This window comes from Anolis carolinensis, chromosome 1 (assembly GCF_035594765.1).
Source record: "Anolis carolinensis isolate JA03-04 chromosome 1, rAnoCar3.1.pri, whole genome shotgun sequence".
Lineage (NCBI taxonomy): Eukaryota > Metazoa > Chordata > Lepidosauria > Squamata > Dactyloidae > Anolis > Anolis carolinensis.
In genome coordinates, this window is record NC_085841.1 from 65,039,333 (window position 1) to 65,058,056 (window position 18,724).

Genomic DNA, 18,724 nt, shown 5'->3' on the forward strand with positions numbered 1-18,724 from the left:
TTGTCCAGGATTTTCCTCACTAGGATTCCCTGAAACTCAATACATTTCTTTTTTATACCTCCCCCCGCCCACCAAACCTGGCATTTGAATATTTTTTCCATCTCTGCTTTGTACTGGGTTCACCTTTTCATATTTTATATGAAATAGAGCAGGGAACCATGGATACGTTCCCCCTTTAGTAGACCTTGGAGGGCAGTACCCTCCCTGCTATACCCACAGAAAAAAGCCCAAAATTTCTCCCTTAAATTCCTCAGGTTTCCCCTGGAGGCCCGGGGGACATTTTTGCTATGTTTTTAGGCATAAGGTGGGCACTTTATGTTCACTAATTCTTATTAACTACAAGAAATTACCTCTAAAAGCAATTTGGGTCTATTTTGGGGAAATAAAATGGTGAATAGATATTTCAGAAAAAATAGGCATTTTTTAAACATGGGTGCATGTTTTCCTCAACCATGAAACACAATGGTTTATAAAGCAAATTATTACAACTGTGCTGTGTCTAAAAAGACTAAATTAATAAAACACTTTTAATATGTGAATGGTGTAAACAAGGATTGTTTCTTGCCCCTTCATATTACCCAGTAAAGAAGATTTACTGGATATCTAATGAGTTTTCACCCTGTTTTGGCAGATGGATGCTTGTCAAATCCTTGCTTCCCAGGAGCAGACTGCAACAGCTACCCTGATGGTTCTTGGTCTTGCGGTGCATGTCCTGCTGGATATCTTGGAAATGGAACGTTTTGCGAGGACCTCAATGAGGTAGATGTGGTTCCGGTTTGCATGGAAATGTTGTTTTGGCCCCACCCATTAAAACATTAGATTTTTTGTCTTCCCTAGTGAGATAACCAAGTCTGTCTATCTTCAGCTATATTTATTTTTGTTTTTTCTTTCCCCTGGCAGTGTGCGGTAGTGCCAGATGTTTGCTTTAAGTTAAATCAGAACCACCGTTGTGTAAACACAAATCCAGGATTCCATTGCTTGCCGTGCCCTCCACGCTACAAAGGAACTCAGCCATATGGGGTAGGCCTGGAGGCTGCCAGAGCGGAAAAACAAGTAAGTACTGTTGAAACAAGGCCAGTGGCCTATAGCAGAATGGAAAATACGATACATCTGGTATAAAAATGTGACACAAAGAAGATGTGATGAAGACTCATTGTTTTATAAAGTCATGAAGATATCAAGTGCCATGTTTAAAATAGGAGGCATCATTCCACACCAATGCTTAGAAGTTAGGTTTAGTCATTTGTTTAAGCAAAAGCAAAATAAATGTAAGCATTTGAAATGGATTGGGGCCACATTAAAATAATCATGGACAGAGACAACCATAATATTGGGTAGATTTAAACAGCTGACTTTGGCATCAGATGTAGGTGAATGTGGACATGTGATGGGGTTGAAAGTGAGTAATGTGTGTAAAGGGTGAAACTGCAGTATTCTCCAATGCAGTCCTCAAGCTAGTTCACCAATATCAGGTGAAGTGAAGGAGGCTATGCCTTAACTTTTATTGAAATAAGATTAAATTGTCAGTTCACTTAGCTTCAACATGCAGAATAGGAAGCTACCACATTGTCTTTTATCTTAGATACTGGCATATCTGGAATGCTATGCAGTCAAGAACTACAACATTAACATAATGGAAACGGGTGACTGGGTTCATAGTTTTTCATTTCTAGTTGACACAGTTCACAGAGTTTAAATGCAAAACATCCATTAGCATTAAATTACTTTTGCAAAATTATCAGTCAAACAATAGCAATATAGAAGTATTAGTCAGAACTCATTGAATGAAAACCACAGCCCATTAGGTTGTCTTTCTATTTCTAAAACAAAGGCTAAACAAAGGCTGGTTGGGTGCTACATCTGAAATTGCTGCAGAGGAAATGGGTGGGATCAGAAGTTTTTGCCCCACAAAACGTTTGTTAGTTAATGACATCCAGAAGTCTGCAGATACAAGGGGGAAATTTGTGAAGTAACGTGCAGTAATTCTACTTAAGGTCATTAAAATAAATAAATAAGAGTTTATTCATAATGGCTCCATTGACAAATGTGTATAACTTACTCAATAAGCAAACATTCCTTTGGTTTTCAGCCAAGTTTTGTAAAGAATGGTTGTTAAATATCTGACTACTGGGAGCACAGGGAAGCCCAAATTTCAACAATATTATGGGAAACTAACCCTTAATTAGCCAGATGCTTTAGATATGCTTTATCTGTTTGAATAAAAGACTGAATGCCTGACTATTCATACTTATACAATTTCATGCAGGTCAAAATGTATTTTTAAATTGAGAAAATAAGATTCATGAGATCAAAAAGCTGTCTTCTCCTTACTAAAATTATAGAAAGATACAGTTGGAAGGGACAGCAAGGGCCATTTAGCCCAACCCTCAAGAGCCATGGAGGAATATTCAACTAAAATACTCTCGAGATATTGCCACCTAACCTCTGTTTAAATGTGTCCAAAAAAGGATAGTCTGCTCTCCTCTGAAGCTGGATCTACACTGCCATATAATCCAGTTTCCAATTCCAGATTATCTGCTTTGAACTGGATTATATGAGTCTATAGTGTAATATAATCCAGTTCAAAACAGATAATCTGGAATCAGAAACTGGATTGTATTGCAGTATAGATCCAGCCTGAGATGGTCTATTCTAGTGTCAAACAGTCCTTAACATTGAAGAAGTTCTTCCTAATGTTTAGGTGGAATTTCTGTTATTGACATTTGAATCCACTGATTTATGTTCTAGCTTCTGGAGCAGCAGAAAACAAATTCATTCCATATTCTACATGGCACTCCTTCAGATCATATAATTTTTCAGTCTTCTCTTTTCCAAGATAATATACTCAGTTTCCTAAGCCTTTCCTCATAGACCTTAGTTTTCAGATCTTTGATAATCTTGCTCTCCTTTTTTTAGAACACATTCCATCTTGTCAATATTCTTCCTGAACTCCAGTGCTCAAAAGTGGAATCCTATTTCCAGAAGTCCCACCAAAAAATTCCTAGAATTCCACAGTCAGTTATTTTTCCAAGTTCTCCCCAAATGTAATGTACTCTTTCTAATGAAACATGGTCTGAATTATTTCTCATTTGTTTTTCAGGTATGTGAACCAGCCAATCCTTGCAAAGACAAAACACACAACTGCCACAGGTCCGCAGAGTGCATCTATTTGGGGCATTTCAGTGACCCCATGTACAAGTGTGAATGTAGGACGGGCTATGCTGGTGATGGGTTCATTTGTGGTGAAGACTCTGACCTGGATGGATGGCCCAATAATAACCTGGTCTGTGCTGCAAATGCTACTTATCACTGCATGAAGGTAAGTGAGAAGGAAGTACGAAAATGCTGTTAGCCTTTACATGAATGAGGGAGAATTAGGAGCATCTATTGATTGCTTCCAACAAATAGTTCTTGCTGAGGCATTTCTTATATCTGAACAATGCTGTGCAGAATATTTCCATATTGGCTTATTCTCTCTCCCATTCTCTCACCCCTCCCTCTGTTCTTCCCTCCCCCTCTCTTTCTCTGTTTCAGGGGAAGCTCCCCAAAGACTGGTAGTTGCTAATTAGATTTGTTCCATTTTCTAGGTTCATCTTAGAAATTGGGGTTTATCATTTATGGATTTGTTTAATATGGTCTTTCCCCCAGTAGTCCTTCTGGGAAAATTTCATCACAGAGTTGTACTAGAAGACCTAGTGATTATTCTCACAGGTTAAAAATTAGCATTTTTTTTTGCATGCCCCCTATCCCAGCGAATGTGGAGATCCTACTGAACTTTTTTCTCTCATGAATTACTCTTCCCTGGGGTAATAGTATAAAAAAAAAACTATTTTAAGTTTATCAACATTGTTAAAAGTGTGTGTTTATTTTTATGTAGCATGTTTTTTGTTGCACATTTGCTATATGTACCCACAGTTTGTATGCAAATTCTAAGCAGAGAAGTGCTTCTTAGAATCAGGGGACTTTTTGATTTAAAGAATAAACAAGTTCCCAAACTGCAGATTAGTTCACAAAGTGGAAACTAGGTAGGTTCACCTAAAAAGATGGAGCAAAGAATGTTTCTTCCATTTCTTTCTCAAGGTATTTTCTTCTTGATGGTAAAAGATTTTTAAAATATGTTTGTACCTTGCTTCAGAGACTCAGAGAAGGGTTTATAATTTAAAAACTGGTTGTGACTTTACAAGGCTGGGGAAATGGAACTAGAAATTGATTCCTTTCTTCCTGATCTTTCATGAACAGGAAGTGAATCCTAGACTTTCATTGAACATACCCATTCAGATGTTGGATTCCTTCAGTCCTGGGCTGAAGTCTGCTCAACTAATAATGTTGCCAACTCAGCATTTGCAGTTCATATTTTTCTTTTTCTTTTTGTTCCTGTCACCAGGACATCCTTCATTTAATTTAAGAAGTAAAACTCATGATATGTTTCCATTAAAAACAAAACCCTATAACTAACATGCTGAATCCATTTAGAAGAGGTTCTTCCTCAAAGCCCAAGTCATTATTTTTTTAAGCACATATGTGGATTTTATAGAGGTCAAATACCTTTCTCTTACAGCCTAGCAAAAATATCAGGTGGTACCCATCATTAGATAGCATTTCAATTTAGTAACGGTCTTTCTGTCCGTTACTAAATTGAAATGCTATCTAATGCTATCTCAGGGTACCACCTGATATTTTTGCTAGGCTGTAAGAGGAAGGTATTTGACCTCTATAAAATCCACATATGTGCTTTAAAAAAAAGAAAGAAAAGAAAAGAAAAGAAAGACCGTTGGATAGAGCTGCTTGAGAACCTGGACATGTCCAAGAGTAGCCAAAAAGCCTGGCAATTGCTGAGACGCCTGGATAGTGACCCTCTGGTCAACCCTGGACACGCGAACGTGACACCAGATCAGATAGCTCACCAGCTAACTCAGAATGGGAAAACCAACTGCAGCAGAATAAAGATGAAAATCAACAGGGTGCCAGAACTTGAAACCCACCAGTTGTCTTCTCCTCTAAACCTGAAAGAACTCAGAGAAGCCATCAAGCGATGTAAGACTGGTAAAGCACCTGGCCTAGATGACCTGATGATGGAGCAAATCAAACACTTGGGGGCCAAAGCTGAAAACTGGCTTTTGAAATTCTACAATCAATGCCTGGCACACAAACAGATTCCCAGAGCATGGAGGAAAACTAAGATAATTGCCATCTTAAAACCTGGTAAAGATGCCTCCAATGCCAGGAACTATCGACCAATCACCCTCTTATGTCATCTATATAAAGTCTATGAGAGGATGCTATTAAATCGACTAGGACCTGTTATTGAACCCAAGCTTATTGCACAACAAGCAGGTTTCAGACCAGGGAAAAACTGTACAGGTCAAATTCTTCATCTGACTGAACATATCGAGGAAGGCTACGAGAAAGGCTGCATCACGGGAACAGTTTTTGTGGACCTTACGGCAGCCTATGACATGGTGCAACATAGAAAAATGCTGCATAAAGTCTACCATATCACCCGGGACTTTGACTTTACAAAAACTGTCCAGACCCTCTTAGAAAACCGCAGCTTCTATGTGGAGTTTCAGGGCCAGAAAAGCAGATGGAGGAGGCAAAAGAATGGTTTACCCCAAGGCAGCGTTCTTGCACCAACCTTATTTAACATCTTCACGAACGATCAGCCACTACCACCACTCACAAAGAGCTTTATATATGCTGATGACCTTGGCCTTACAACACAAGCAAAAGATTTTGAAACAGTTGAAAAGCAACTCACCAATGCCTTGAAAGATCTCTCCAGCTACTACAAAGAGAACCACCTGAAGCCTAACCCTGCCAAGACACAAGTGTGTGCTTTCCACCTACGTAACCGCGAAGCCAACAGGAAACTGAAAGTTACTTGGGAAGGCCAAGAGCTCGAACACTGTTTCCATCCTAAATACCTTGGTGTCACCTTAGACCGAACACTAACATATAGGAAACACTGCATGAACACCAAGCACAAAGTAGCTGCACGCAATAACATCCTGCGGAAACTGACTGGCAGCGCATGGGGTGCAGACCCACAAGTAGTAAGAACATCAGCCCTGGCCTTGTCTTTCTCAACTGCTGAGTACGCCTGTCCTGTTTGGCACAAGTCTGCCCATGCAAAGCAGGTGGACATAGCACTGAATGAAACATGCAGAATCATCACAGGATGCCTTAAACCTACACCTGTTGATAAACTCTACAAGTTAGCTGGCATTGCCCCTCCTGACGTGCGACGGGAAGTTGCTGCTAACGGTGAGAGAAAAAAGGTTGAACATTGTGAAAGCCACCCACTGCATGGCTATCACCCTCCTCCCACCAGACTCAAATCAAGGAAGGGCTTCATGAGCAACAGCAAGGGTGTCCCTCTGGGCAGCTAAACCTGGCAATTCTAACTGGATGGCCCCCCAAGAGGGTCTTCCTCCAGGGGCAAACCAGGAATGGGCAACTTGGAAGTCCCTGAACAGACTCAGAAGTGGAGTGGGCAGATCAAAAGACAACTTGGCAAGGTGGCACTACCTGGAGGAATCCTCCACCTTGTGTGACTGTGGAGCTGAACAAACAACTCAGCATATGTATGCTTGCCCACAATGCCCTGCCTCATGTACGGAGGAGGAGTTGTTTAAAGCTACAGACAATGCGGTTGCTGTTGTCCGCTTTTGGTCTAAAACTATTTAGTTGCTTGTGATTTCTTTTCTTTTTTATTTTATTTCCATTATTTGAAATGTATTTGCTGTACCAATGCTTTTGACACAAAATAAATAAAAATAAAATTTAGTAACATCATCCAAAAGGACCAAAGGATGCCTTCCATTACCATGGAACGTGTATGAATATTAATTGAATCCATATGCATTAAAAAATAGTTGTCTAGAAATAATTTCAGAATTTTCAATTTATCTTGCCTACTGATGAATTTTATGGTATTTTCAGGGGCAAACCTTTAGTCAAAGTTTGGAATACTTATCATCTTATGAAGCAGATGTGTGTACTATGTGTGTTATGTTTCTATTGACAGGATAATTGTCCCCTTTTACCTAATTCTGGACAAGAAGACTTTGATAAAGATGGGAAAGGTGATGCCTGTGATGAAGATGATGACAATGATGGTGTAGAGGATGATAAAGTAAGCTCTCAATCTTCCCCTTTTAAAAGGAATCAGTAAAGGGTATCAGCAAGTAGTTATTAGTCTCTTTAATGAGTTGTAACTTCTTTAAGTCAAAGCTTGGGGTTTGAGCTATAAAGCTTGGACTACCACACTATTTTTTGCAAAGCTTTATCTTCTTCACGTTTCAAGTCAGTATATGTTTTGGAGCATTTTAGGGCAAAAAACGTTTTGAAAAATGTTTTAAAATTTGTTTTTGACCTGGGGGGATGTCCTCTATATTCCCCTCAAGTACATTTAAGAATATTCTGAACAAAACATTTTTTTTTTACAAAAAAGTTTTGCTTGCAGAAAAAAAAAGTTTGACCCTAACGATCCTGGGAACCTCATGCTGCCCATACACTATACCAGGCATGTGCAAACTTCGCTCCCCCCCAGGTGTTTTTGATAACTTCCACAATTCCTAACAGCCTGTTAGGAAATGTGGGGGCAGAAGACCAAAACACCTAGAGGGCAGAAGTTTGCCCATGCCTGAGATACACTCTTCCTCCCTTGATTTAGGATGTTATCAATATTTGATATTGGCTCACTCATCCATTTTTCATTCTGTTTCTATCTTACTCTTTATAAACTCTGAGTATGGTGGTATTTCTTGTCTTTATATTGGCATTGGCATCAACTTGAGGCTACTTTAAAATTTGAATGGAAACATGGTTCTTAATTTTATTTGGTTTACAGAAGGCGAATTTGTTTTTGCTGGGAATGTTTTAATAACTTCTGAACTATGCTGATATTGATTTTATTTAATCTTGTTTCTACTTTCAGGACAACTGTCCCCTTCTTTTTAATCCCCGTCAATTTGACTATGATAAAGATGAAGTTGGTGACCGTTGTGATAACTGCCCCTATGTGCACAATCCTGCTCAAATTGACACTGATAATAATGGAGAGGGTGATGCATGTGCAGTGGATATTGATGGAGATGGTATGTTCTCATTAATTTGTATGCATTTTGTTTATATTAAGGTTTGTAGCAACTCACTCAGAATAAACCATTGTTCCATATCATAGTCAAATAAACAAGAACAAATTATCCCTTATGAAATATTTCACCTCAAATGATGGTTCTTGGTTTTCAACCTCATCTATACACAAAGCTAAATATGGATAAAACAGCAGTATTAAGATATTAGCATGTGGTGGTTTGTTCCCACCTGTCTGGTATATGTTTACCATTTCAAGAGAAAAGGAGTATATATTTGAAAATCTTGAGACTTTTTTTTCCATGTCAGGAGCGACTTGAGAAACTGCAAGTTGTTTCTGGTGTGAGAGAATTGGCAATCTGCAAGGATGTTGCCCAGGGGATGCCCAAATGTTTGATGTTTTACCATCCTTGTGGGAGGCTTCTTTTATGTTCCTGCATGGAGAGCTGACAGAGGGAGCTCATCCGCTCTCCCTGGATTTGAACTACCAACCTATCAGTCAGCAGTCCTGCCGGCACAAAGGTTTAACCCATCATGCTACTGGGGGCTCCGGTAATCTTAAGATGAATATTTAGGATGAGACTGATCAGTGGGAAAACACATCCAAATATATTTGGTTCTATTAATTGGTGATATCCCATTGAAATAAATATCTTGTTCTACTTGACATTTCCATTATTTCCTCTTGCATTTTTGTTCCATCCTCCCAAACTGATTTAAAGGTTTCCTCCACCCTCAAAACCAGATTTTATGAGCTACAGGTAGTTACAAGGGGATTGGTTAAAACTGCCCTCTTCTGTTCTAGTCATGGAAACTTCCACTTGATCACAGAGATTTCCTGTGTATGTGGGGATGTTGTCCCTGCTTGCACATGGACACAGATAAATGACACCATGTTTGAGTAATAAAAAGGCTGCAACTTTATTTAGTTACAGCTTACCAGGGTTGGATTCCTATGGATTTGGATCCTCTCCTCAGCCACCCTGCCTGCTGGCCAATATTATTACATGACCAGCTTGCTACTGATTGTCCACCATGGCTGCCTGAGACAACCTGTTGGGCCATGATCTGTCTCAAACCCCAGGCTCTTGGTGTCGTATGTGTTCCCTAAGCAGGACTTCTAACCACACACCAATTAGCGCCCCCTCCAAATACTTGTATTCATCAGTGCCCCCCCCCCCCCCCCGTCCCTTTCCCTCCAGAGCCCAGCATGCCTTATGTGTCCTGGCTGGCTGGGCAGAGCAGTTAATTTGGTTCCTGGCAACTGATTGGAAACTTTTAGTTCTAACAGGTCAAAGCATGCCTGGCAAATTGGGTGCTGTCTTTCCAGAAAGGGAAGAACACCTTTTTCAATGAAAAGATACCATTGGGTGAAGTCTTACAATACCTTTCCAGTATTATTTGATTGTTCATGATGGAAACAGTGTGGTGTTTTCATAGAATCAAAGAACCATAAAGATGGAAGGAATCACATAAGCCATCCAGTTCAACCCCCGTTATGCAAGAAAAGCAGAGTCAAAGCAACCCTGACAGATGGCCATCCAGCCTCTGTTTGAAAGCCCCCAAAGAATGAACATCCACCACACTCCAAGGCAGAGAGCTCCACTATTGAACACCTCTTACGGTCAGGAAGATCTTCCAAATCTTCCCATTTTGCCAATATTAAGCAATTTTTTCATTTCATTAATATTGGCAACATAGGTTCAAATCCAAATTCTACTAATCAAGGGTTAAAATATGACTGATTGAGGAACAATGGGATCAAGGGTGTACATTTGAATTAAATTTAAAATGTGCATCCAAAATAATATTCTGTAGAGAGACTGCATTCTATTTGATGTTTGTCTGGATACATAGTTGGATGTGTATGATTTATGTACATTGTTCCTAACCCAGTAAAAGAAAAGTTACTCTAAAAGTGTCCCACCAGGGCTTTAGATTACATTTTATATACAGAAACCTATTACTTACATCTAAATATAAATCTAAAAAGAATAACAATAGTAAAGTGAGCCCATCTACACAAAATAGTATTTAAAATATATATTTAAAGCTACTCACTATAAAGTAGTTTGCTAAATTCCATACAATTTAAATATAAGACTGGTAAATTCCTCAAGGTGGCTGAGGAGAGGATCCAAAAGGAATATGTCTACAGTATTATGATTTTCTGCAGGCTTATGTACAATACTAAAAAGTTATCATTGCCTTTCCCTTTCTGGGCAATAACCAAGTGTCTCTGGCCCTTTCTACACAGCTGTATAAAATCCACATTGAACTGGATTATATGGCAGTGTGGACTTCGATATTCCAGTTCAAAGTGAATATTGTGGATTATCTGCCTTGATATTCTGAGTTTATTTATTTCCAACATTTCTATCCCACCCTTCTCACCCGGAGGGACTCAGGGCGGCGTACACAATTGGCAACAATTCAATGTCAACATATAATTAAAATCATAGCAATATATAAAATCCATTACAAACAATTAATACAGTATAAAATATAGAACATATGGTTAAAATCCGTTCGTCCAATATCTTCGTGCTTTAGCTATACATCAGTCCGGGTCATCTTTGTCATTTATTCGTTAAAAGTCTGAGCACATAACCATGTTTTTAGGACTTTTCTAAAGCTCAAAAGGGTTGGGGCTTGCCGTATATCTCTGGGGAGGGTGTTCCACAGTCGGGGAGCCACCACCGAGAAGGCCCTGTCCCTCATTCCCACCAGCTGCACTTGTCTTTTGGGGTAAAAAAATATATAGTGGAAGAAGTGTTTTTTTCAATGTTCCATTCATTTTTGTGTTAATGTAATGACAAATGTAAGTGCAATTTGGAGAAAAACCATAGTCTTCTATGTTTGTTTGTTTTGCTACATTTATCAAGGCCACTCAACAACATATGTTCTTTGAGCAGCTCACAAGAAGTGAAAGATAATATATTAAAACATTTCAGCAGGATATTCCTGCATGAAGGCCCACATTTGACATGCCAGCTAAATCAAATGTCTTCGCCTAGAGGGCTTGCCAAAATGCCTTAGGGGCAGAAGAGAAATGTATTTTGGATGTTAGAATAATAAGGATCCCAAATTACATTTTTGGCTCTGAAAAGGAGGGGGGAAACCAACAGTGATATTTAAGGTTATTAAACTGGCAAAACTGGCTTGAACAGTAGCCCAGTGCTGAAAAGCCTACCAACCCAAACATTGTTGGTATTTTCACAATGCTCTTTTAGGTTTGTGGGTTTTGGCAAGTGTTGGACACAGAAGCATCTATGTTCCAAGGATGTTTCTACAGCATTTCCTGGCAGATAAATTCCGGTTTTCAGCACCTAAGGAAAAATAAACCCTTATTAAGCCCTGGATTTCATTCAGTGATTGAGTAAAATGTTGGATGTGTCTATCAGGAGAATCTCTAAAACTTTTGAAGGTTTTCCATAATATAAGGTTTCTATCAGCATTCAGTTACTTAATTTATTTCTGTAGACATTTATAGCTCATCTTCTGTAGATAGTCAAGGCAGTTTCTAAGAATTAAAATGCTTTTCATTAAAAATGCACATAAAGATGGAAACAATATTTGAAAATATTCAAAAATAAGAAACCCTAAGTAGTTTTTCAAATCTCAAGAAATATTGATGAGGAGAATCTTGGATGTGTAAAAATCATCACTGTTGAGAATGCCAGATTATCTGTGGTTTTGCACACAAGATCAATATTTTCTATATAGAATATATGATTTTCTGCACAGGAAGTGCTATAGTAGGGAATTACTTTCCATGCATCCCTAAGCTTGATTTATCTCAATAGGACTCCTTTGAGGATGAAATAAGTAGAAGTCCATTCTTGAACTATTGGTCTTTGCCAAAGGAATCTGAGCCCTGGTTTGCTTTGGTGAATTAGTTTTCATTGCCTTTTTTCTTGACAGATGTTTTCAATGCACGAGATAACTGCCCATATGTCTACAACACTGATCAAATAGATACAGATGGGGATGGAGTTGGTGATCAATGTGACAACTGTCCTCTGGTTCACAATCCTGAACAGGTAAATGAACTAGCATTTCTATATATAGCTGAAATTATGAGATCGACAGCTTCCTTGGTCTTAGAGATTCCTTAGACTACTACACAGTTAGGATATGAGGTGAAACCTAGGCTTGTTACAGCAAACAAAGGTGCTTCTTTTCAAGACCTAAATTCAGACCTGGCTGATAGGGAAGAAATACATTGCTGGAAAAACACTCCACATTCCCATTTTGTGCCCATTGACAAAATCCCTTTAAGATGTTAGAGAGGAGAAAGAATGTTTTCCTATCAGGTGTTCTTCCAGCTTGAGGGTAAGTTCACACATGCATGTTTCACTTTGGTAAATAACAATCATACATCCAACACTTCAGAGATCCTATATTACTTCAAGTTCAGTGCTTTCCAATGTAGTCTATTCAAATGTTCAGTTCTGAGCCACTGAGTGGTGTGTTATTAATATCTGAAAATGCACATGCATCTGTACATCAACCCTGCATAGTTAAAAGACATTAGGATTATTATGCAGTATTTTGAAGGGAAATACTTTTTGCCATATCCTTAGAGTTGCAATGATGCACTGGGGAGGAAAAACAGTATTTGGCATTTTGAAACATTTTACAGCCTATTTTTCTTGTAATAAAAAATTGATTAGCATCATGAAAAAGGGTGAGGTTTACAGAAACCTTTTGGTGCCTGCGACACAAACTCAGAATGGTATATCCTATGGCAGTGGTTCTCAGCCTGGGGTCCCCAGATGTTTTTGGCCTTCAACTTCCAGAAACCCTAACAGCTGGTAAACTGGCTGGGATTTCAGGGAGTTGTAGGCCAAAACACCTGGGGACCCCAGGCTGAGAACCACTGTCCTATGGTAATAAATTCAGTAATTGATTATATCTATATAATAAAGTTATGCTATTTAGAATAGTCTTTATGTCAAAATAGTCTTTATCAATGGTTCTCAACCTGTGGGTCCCCAGATGTTTTGGCCTTCAACTCTCATAAATCCTAACAGATGGTAAACCTGCTGGGAGTTGTAGGCCAAAACACCTGGGGATCCACAGGCTGAGAACCACTGGTCTATATAGTTTTCCCAGCAGTAGGTTAAGGTGAATTCTCAAAACCAGGGAATTATGGACATTGTGGTGTAATTCCTGAGAGATGCAGCTGTACACTGCCTAATGATAGGACCACAGCTGGGACAGATAGATAAGATTATTTAATGATTCTCCAGAGTAGTGAAATATAAATGGCGAACGAAACAATTGAAGTTCTCTCTCCATGCAGTTTGTTTTTCTTTTTTTTTTTAATCCTTTTATTTATTATTATATAGATAGAATAAAACAGGGGAACACATGCGAACCACACATAGACATAGAGAAAAGAGAGAGAAAAAAGAAAAAATAATAATAATAATAATAAGGAGACATAGAACATACGAATATACACAGATACATTTCCCCTAAACCCCCCACCATCTATAGCCTTCCAGCTTCCCTGCTCTGCGTTTGACATTCGAAAAAATTCTCTTTTATTCTCATGTCCCGTGGCAATTAACTTGATCCCCGAGAATGCCGCCTTTATGTGTCCAAATTCCTTTTTTCCTTTAAGTATGTACATAGTTTACTCCAGTTTGTTTTTCAGAGTGCTCTTTTAAATAGCTTCAAAGGGTACAGAAACTGAGGGAGGAGAGCATAAGGTAACACATATTTCTGTGTATGTAAGTGAAACACACTATCTGCCTCTGTTTGTGTGTGTCTCTGTGTACATGCATACACAGGCTTCTATTTTATTTGGCCACCAGACATTTTAAAATTGCTGACATGATTCCCAAACCACAGTGGGCTTTCCAGCCTTATGTTGCAGCTGTGCTGTGTTTCATTCAGAGCTTGGAAAAGATTTTTGGCTTGCTGGGGCATTGCAGGAATTGTGGTTCAAAGAAGTAACTTTTCCAAGTGCTGGTTGTACTTACGCTGAATTTAGAATGGAAATTTGCATAGAACTAAGATGGTTCTGTGCAGTAACATGACAAATCATTACATTAAATATGAAGATTCATGGAAAATAGTAGAGTTTGCATTAAAGTGGATGCCCAAATTATTAAAACACAACTTCTCAAATTTTTCAGTGCTCCAGCGTGAAGTATTTGCCTTCGAGTGGGTGAATGGTCTGGAATTTCTAATTGTTCAAAGTTATTGCCACTGGCTTTGGGGAGGGGATTATCCAAAGAATAAGAAAGAAAGAACATATTAAGCACCACTGAGGTCGATATCAGCCAGTCATGCCTTAAGAATGTTTCTAAGCTAAGAAAAAATTCACATAATAGCAGCACAGATTTTCTTCATTTGTACAATCCTATAAAGGAAGCTAAGGCTAGAACTGAGATCTTTTGAAGTCAAGGTCTTTCTCTTCATTAAAACAACTGTGTTGTATTTTCATCTTGCAGTGCTCTCAAGAGATATTGTGGGCCATGATGCCAAATATTTGCAGAATTAAAGCAGACATTGTAAAGTCTCAGTACTACAGGAAATTAAATTTGAGCTAGTCATAATTACATTTAAAATTAAACTCTTTTACTGGAAATTAATTATATGCATGGTGCATTATGAAATGGTACACGATCTTTCCCTTACCCCTTCAGCTGAACATAGAAGGCAAAGGAAAAAGTGGGTTACAGAAGTAGCTCTGTTCACACATTATCCCATCATAAAATTGCCATTATCTGAAGGGAAGATAATGTTTGTTTGCTTTGGGAGAGAAATCTGAACCTGGGAGCCAGCCTACACTAAGTAAATAGATATTTAGAATTTTGCAATATAAAGCCTGGAAATGTGGAGTTTGAAATTCAATTACTTATCCCAGTTAGAGTAAAATCAATTGAATCAGTGACCCAATGGGATTGACACAAATGTCAACACACATGTTAATTTGCTATTCAATAAGCACTTTTTGGAAACACCGATTCTTCTAAGAGGAACAAGCTTCCCCCTTCAGATCTTCTGACATGCTAAAGATAGCAAATTGAGCTGAAAATGTAATCACAAAGGGGCAGAACCAGTAACAGTGAGTGGGAGAATGAAAGAATATAGTTAGTGCTTTCAAAACTTCCCTTACAACTAAATGCACATTTCACAGTCTGTAAATTGTTTTGAGAACAGGGGTGGCCAAAATGTGGCCCTTCAGAAGTAGTTGGACTGCAACTTCAGGCATTTCTTACCATTAGTTGGGCTTGCTAGGGCCAATTATAGTTAGTTACAGTCCATCAACATTTGGTGTGCACACTTTATCCACCCCTTTTCTGGGCTGAGTGAAAAAAAGAATGCCTTGGAAAAGCTAATTCTCATTGTGCCTTTGCATGAGTCATTATTTAAGACTCCCTTATTCTTGGAGAAAAGTTCTTTCGATGTAGCTGTTCTTCTGGAAGGTTGCAGCCTAGTTTAAGAGCACCCGACTCTTCCATTTGGCATTGGGAGACATGGAAGGACCGGATGGTGTTGGATACTAAGAAAGCCGGGATTTTATTGAAAGGAAATTTTGGAGCAGCAAATTCTACAGAAGTTTGTTATTGTCTAGATGGGGCTTTTGGGTTCAGTGGCAATGTTCAACACTCAGGGCCCTTCCAGACAGGCCCTGTATCCCAGGATCTGATCACAGGTTTTCTGATTATCCCAGAATACTTCCAGATATTCTGGCAGTGCAGACTCATATAATCTAGTTTAAAGCAGAAAATTTGGGATCAGATCCTGGGATAGAGGGCCTGTCTGGAAAGGCCCTCAATTACATGTAGGCTGCTGAAATGTCAGATCCCCAAAAATAATCTATCATGTTTTAGACAGTTGAGGTTGAGGCTATTTGGCTGACCATAACCTCTCATACCAGTGGTTCTCAACCTGTGGGTCCCCAGGTGTTTTGGCCTACAACTCCCAGAAATCCCAGCCAGTTTGCCAGCTATTAAGATTTCTGGGAGTTGAAGGCCAAAACATCTGGCGACCCACAGGTTGAGAACTACTGCCTTATATGAACCTGCTCAGGTCCTGAGATCTTCAGGAGAGGCCATTCTCTCAGTCCCACCTCTATCTCAAGCTCAATTGGTGGGAACAAGAGAACGAGCCTTCCTTCTCAGTGGCTGCCCCTCAATTCTGGAACTCCCTTTCCAGGGAAAACAGAATGGCCCCCTCCCTGCTGTCCTTCTGGTGGCAGGGTAAAACATTTTTATTTAGACCAGTTTTTAAAAATGAAGGTGTTTAAAATCAATTCAGGGGGTGCTGTGACTTTTTAACTTTGAATTTGTTTTAATGATTTTAACTGGAGATTTTTAATACTATTTATATTTAATCCTGTTTAATGTCCGTATATTTGTATATTTTAAATGACTATGCTGATGCTTTAATGTTAAGCTGCTTTGAGTCCCCTTTGGGGGAGATAGAGCAGGGTATAAATAAATGTAATAATAATAGTCTGGGTGCTTTGAAAGAAAAAAATGCCTCTTAAGTATTTGATGCATTGCGTCAGTGTAGACACCCTTAAAGCTTCCACATATTTCAAATATAGCAGAATTATATTTAGTCTCATTTAAGTCCTTAAGTTTAGGACTTAAATGAGACTAAATTACACTTTTAGACACAATTGCTCATGAATAAGAGTGAAATTTGGTTTTCTAGGAGTCCTTCACATATAGGTTCTCATGCCAATCTTCCTATAATAATGCCAGTTGTTTTGGAAATTGATCAGCTTATGTCTGAGTAGACATGCATACAAATGACATGTAAGGAGTCCTGTAAAAGAACTGAGTAAGGATAACACCAACTGAGCTGAAGGAGTTTTCAGCTTATACGCTTAGGACTGCATTGGAAGGAGTACTTCCATGCTCATCTACTTGAGAGTAAGTCCCCTAAATAAAAGTGAGTCAAACATCTGACTAGTGCATTTATTCATGATTAAATCCAGGGGATGTGAACCAGAGTTTCAATCAAGGATCATGATACAAAATGTACTGTTTATGAGTCTAGAAATCTTATTCAACATATCAACTCAAACCTGGGTCAGCGTATCCATGGGTCAATATAATTGTAACATAAAGGAACCAACAACCCCTTCCAATCTTTGCTATCATGCCATTCCTGATGGGTTTGAATGTTTGGGCAGGAAAATCGCAGTGGCCAGGGGGCCTAGACCCCTGAGATGGTGTTAGTGCTGTTCCCTTTCTGCAGAATTATTCATCCATAGACCATATTAAAGTACATCATTTTGACCCCAAAGCATGCCCCTTGACTTAATCATGAGGTTAACTTGCACATTAGTATATATAACAATTTATTCTTTAGGAAAACCCCTGTGGGTACAAGGACCCAGTGGGCATGTATTCTTCTCCCACTGTCTCCCCAGTTCACAAGAAGTTGCCTGAAAACATGTGTTTGCTCTTTCCCTCCTGCCTCCATGCTTGCTTAGAACCAAAAGCAGGCTTGACCACTGTCTCTCTACTAAGATAAACACTTAGCAGTTCACTGTTTGTTATAGTTACAATTTAGTGCTACTTACAAGCTTACAAACGAAAAGTCATGGCAGGAGGTCAATGCTGAAAGAGAAATAACACCTCTTAGTATCCTGATTTATAGCCAAAAGCTTATCAGGAACACCTTAGATAATTACTCTGCCCGCAGGTGTCTTACACTGCCTTTTAGGCGCTCACTGAAACATCATTTTTAACCCCTTGATGATCTTGTTTCTTTACATGCCTTAAGGATGATCTTTTTCCTAATATATATAACTCCAAAAAATCTCCAATGTCTTTAATATGATTTCATGACAATGATGGTGGTGATTTAGTATTGTCTTAACTGTATATATTGACATATGATTCTTCTCTATAACATGCACTTTGAGGTCTACTGTTGACAGTTTCTTTTCTCTTTCTGCCATTCAGACTGATGTCGATAATGATCTTGTTGGTGACCAGTGTGACAACAATGAGGACATTGATGAAGATGGTCACCAGAACAACAAAGACAACTGTCCGTACATTTCTAATGCCAATCAGGCAGACCATGATAAGGATGGGAAAGGAGATGCTTGTGATCCTGATGATGACAATGATGGTATTCCAGATGACAGAGACAATTGCCGTCTCACATTTAACCCGGACCAGAAGGACTCTGACGGTAAGGCAATTTCACAGACATAGAAACTGCAAAGGAAATGAACAGCTACAGAGGCCCATCTTGTTTTTCTTTTCCAGGGCCCCTTCCCACATTTTCTGCTTTGAAATGGAATATATAGCAGTGTGGACTCAGATAACCCAGTTCAAAGCAGAGATTGTGGGATTTTCTGCCTTGATATTCTGGGTTATATGGCTGTATGTAAGGGCCCCAGGTTATAGACTACATATCTTGGAGATGTTATTTGATTGGACTACAGATCTCAATTAGCTAAACTGTGCCATTAAGATTCTTTTTTACTTCTAATTACTAAGTTTTTGCACAAAAGAAAAACATATATTTAAGTCTAAACTGAACCTCTATGCTGGAGGCCGTGACTGGTTTATCTCATAGATGAGTCTCTTGTAGATGTATTAACTAATTACTTCTGTCTTGGCCTGGAGGAGGGTTT

General features: G+C 38.9%; 1 protein-coding gene across 2 annotated transcripts in view; it reads left to right on the forward strand.

Moving 5' to 3' along the window:
• The window catches only part of thbs2 (thrombospondin 2), a 65,250-nt gene that overhangs the window by 25,445 nt on the left and 21,081 nt on the right, over positions 1-18,724 (forward strand). For both annotated transcript variants that reach the window (XM_008124599.3, XM_016999348.2), the window contains 7 exons: positions 632-759; positions 901-1,053; positions 3,101-3,319; positions 7,028-7,135; positions 7,940-8,099; positions 12,022-12,140; positions 18,042-18,276. In XM_008124599.3, coding sequence (XP_008122806.1) covers positions 632-759; positions 901-1,053; positions 3,101-3,319; positions 7,028-7,135; positions 7,940-8,099; positions 12,022-12,140; positions 18,042-18,276 — 1,122 coding nt within the window. The remainder of the gene's footprint in view (positions 1-631; positions 760-900; positions 1,054-3,100; positions 3,320-7,027; positions 7,136-7,939; positions 8,100-12,021; positions 12,141-18,041; positions 18,277-18,724) is intronic.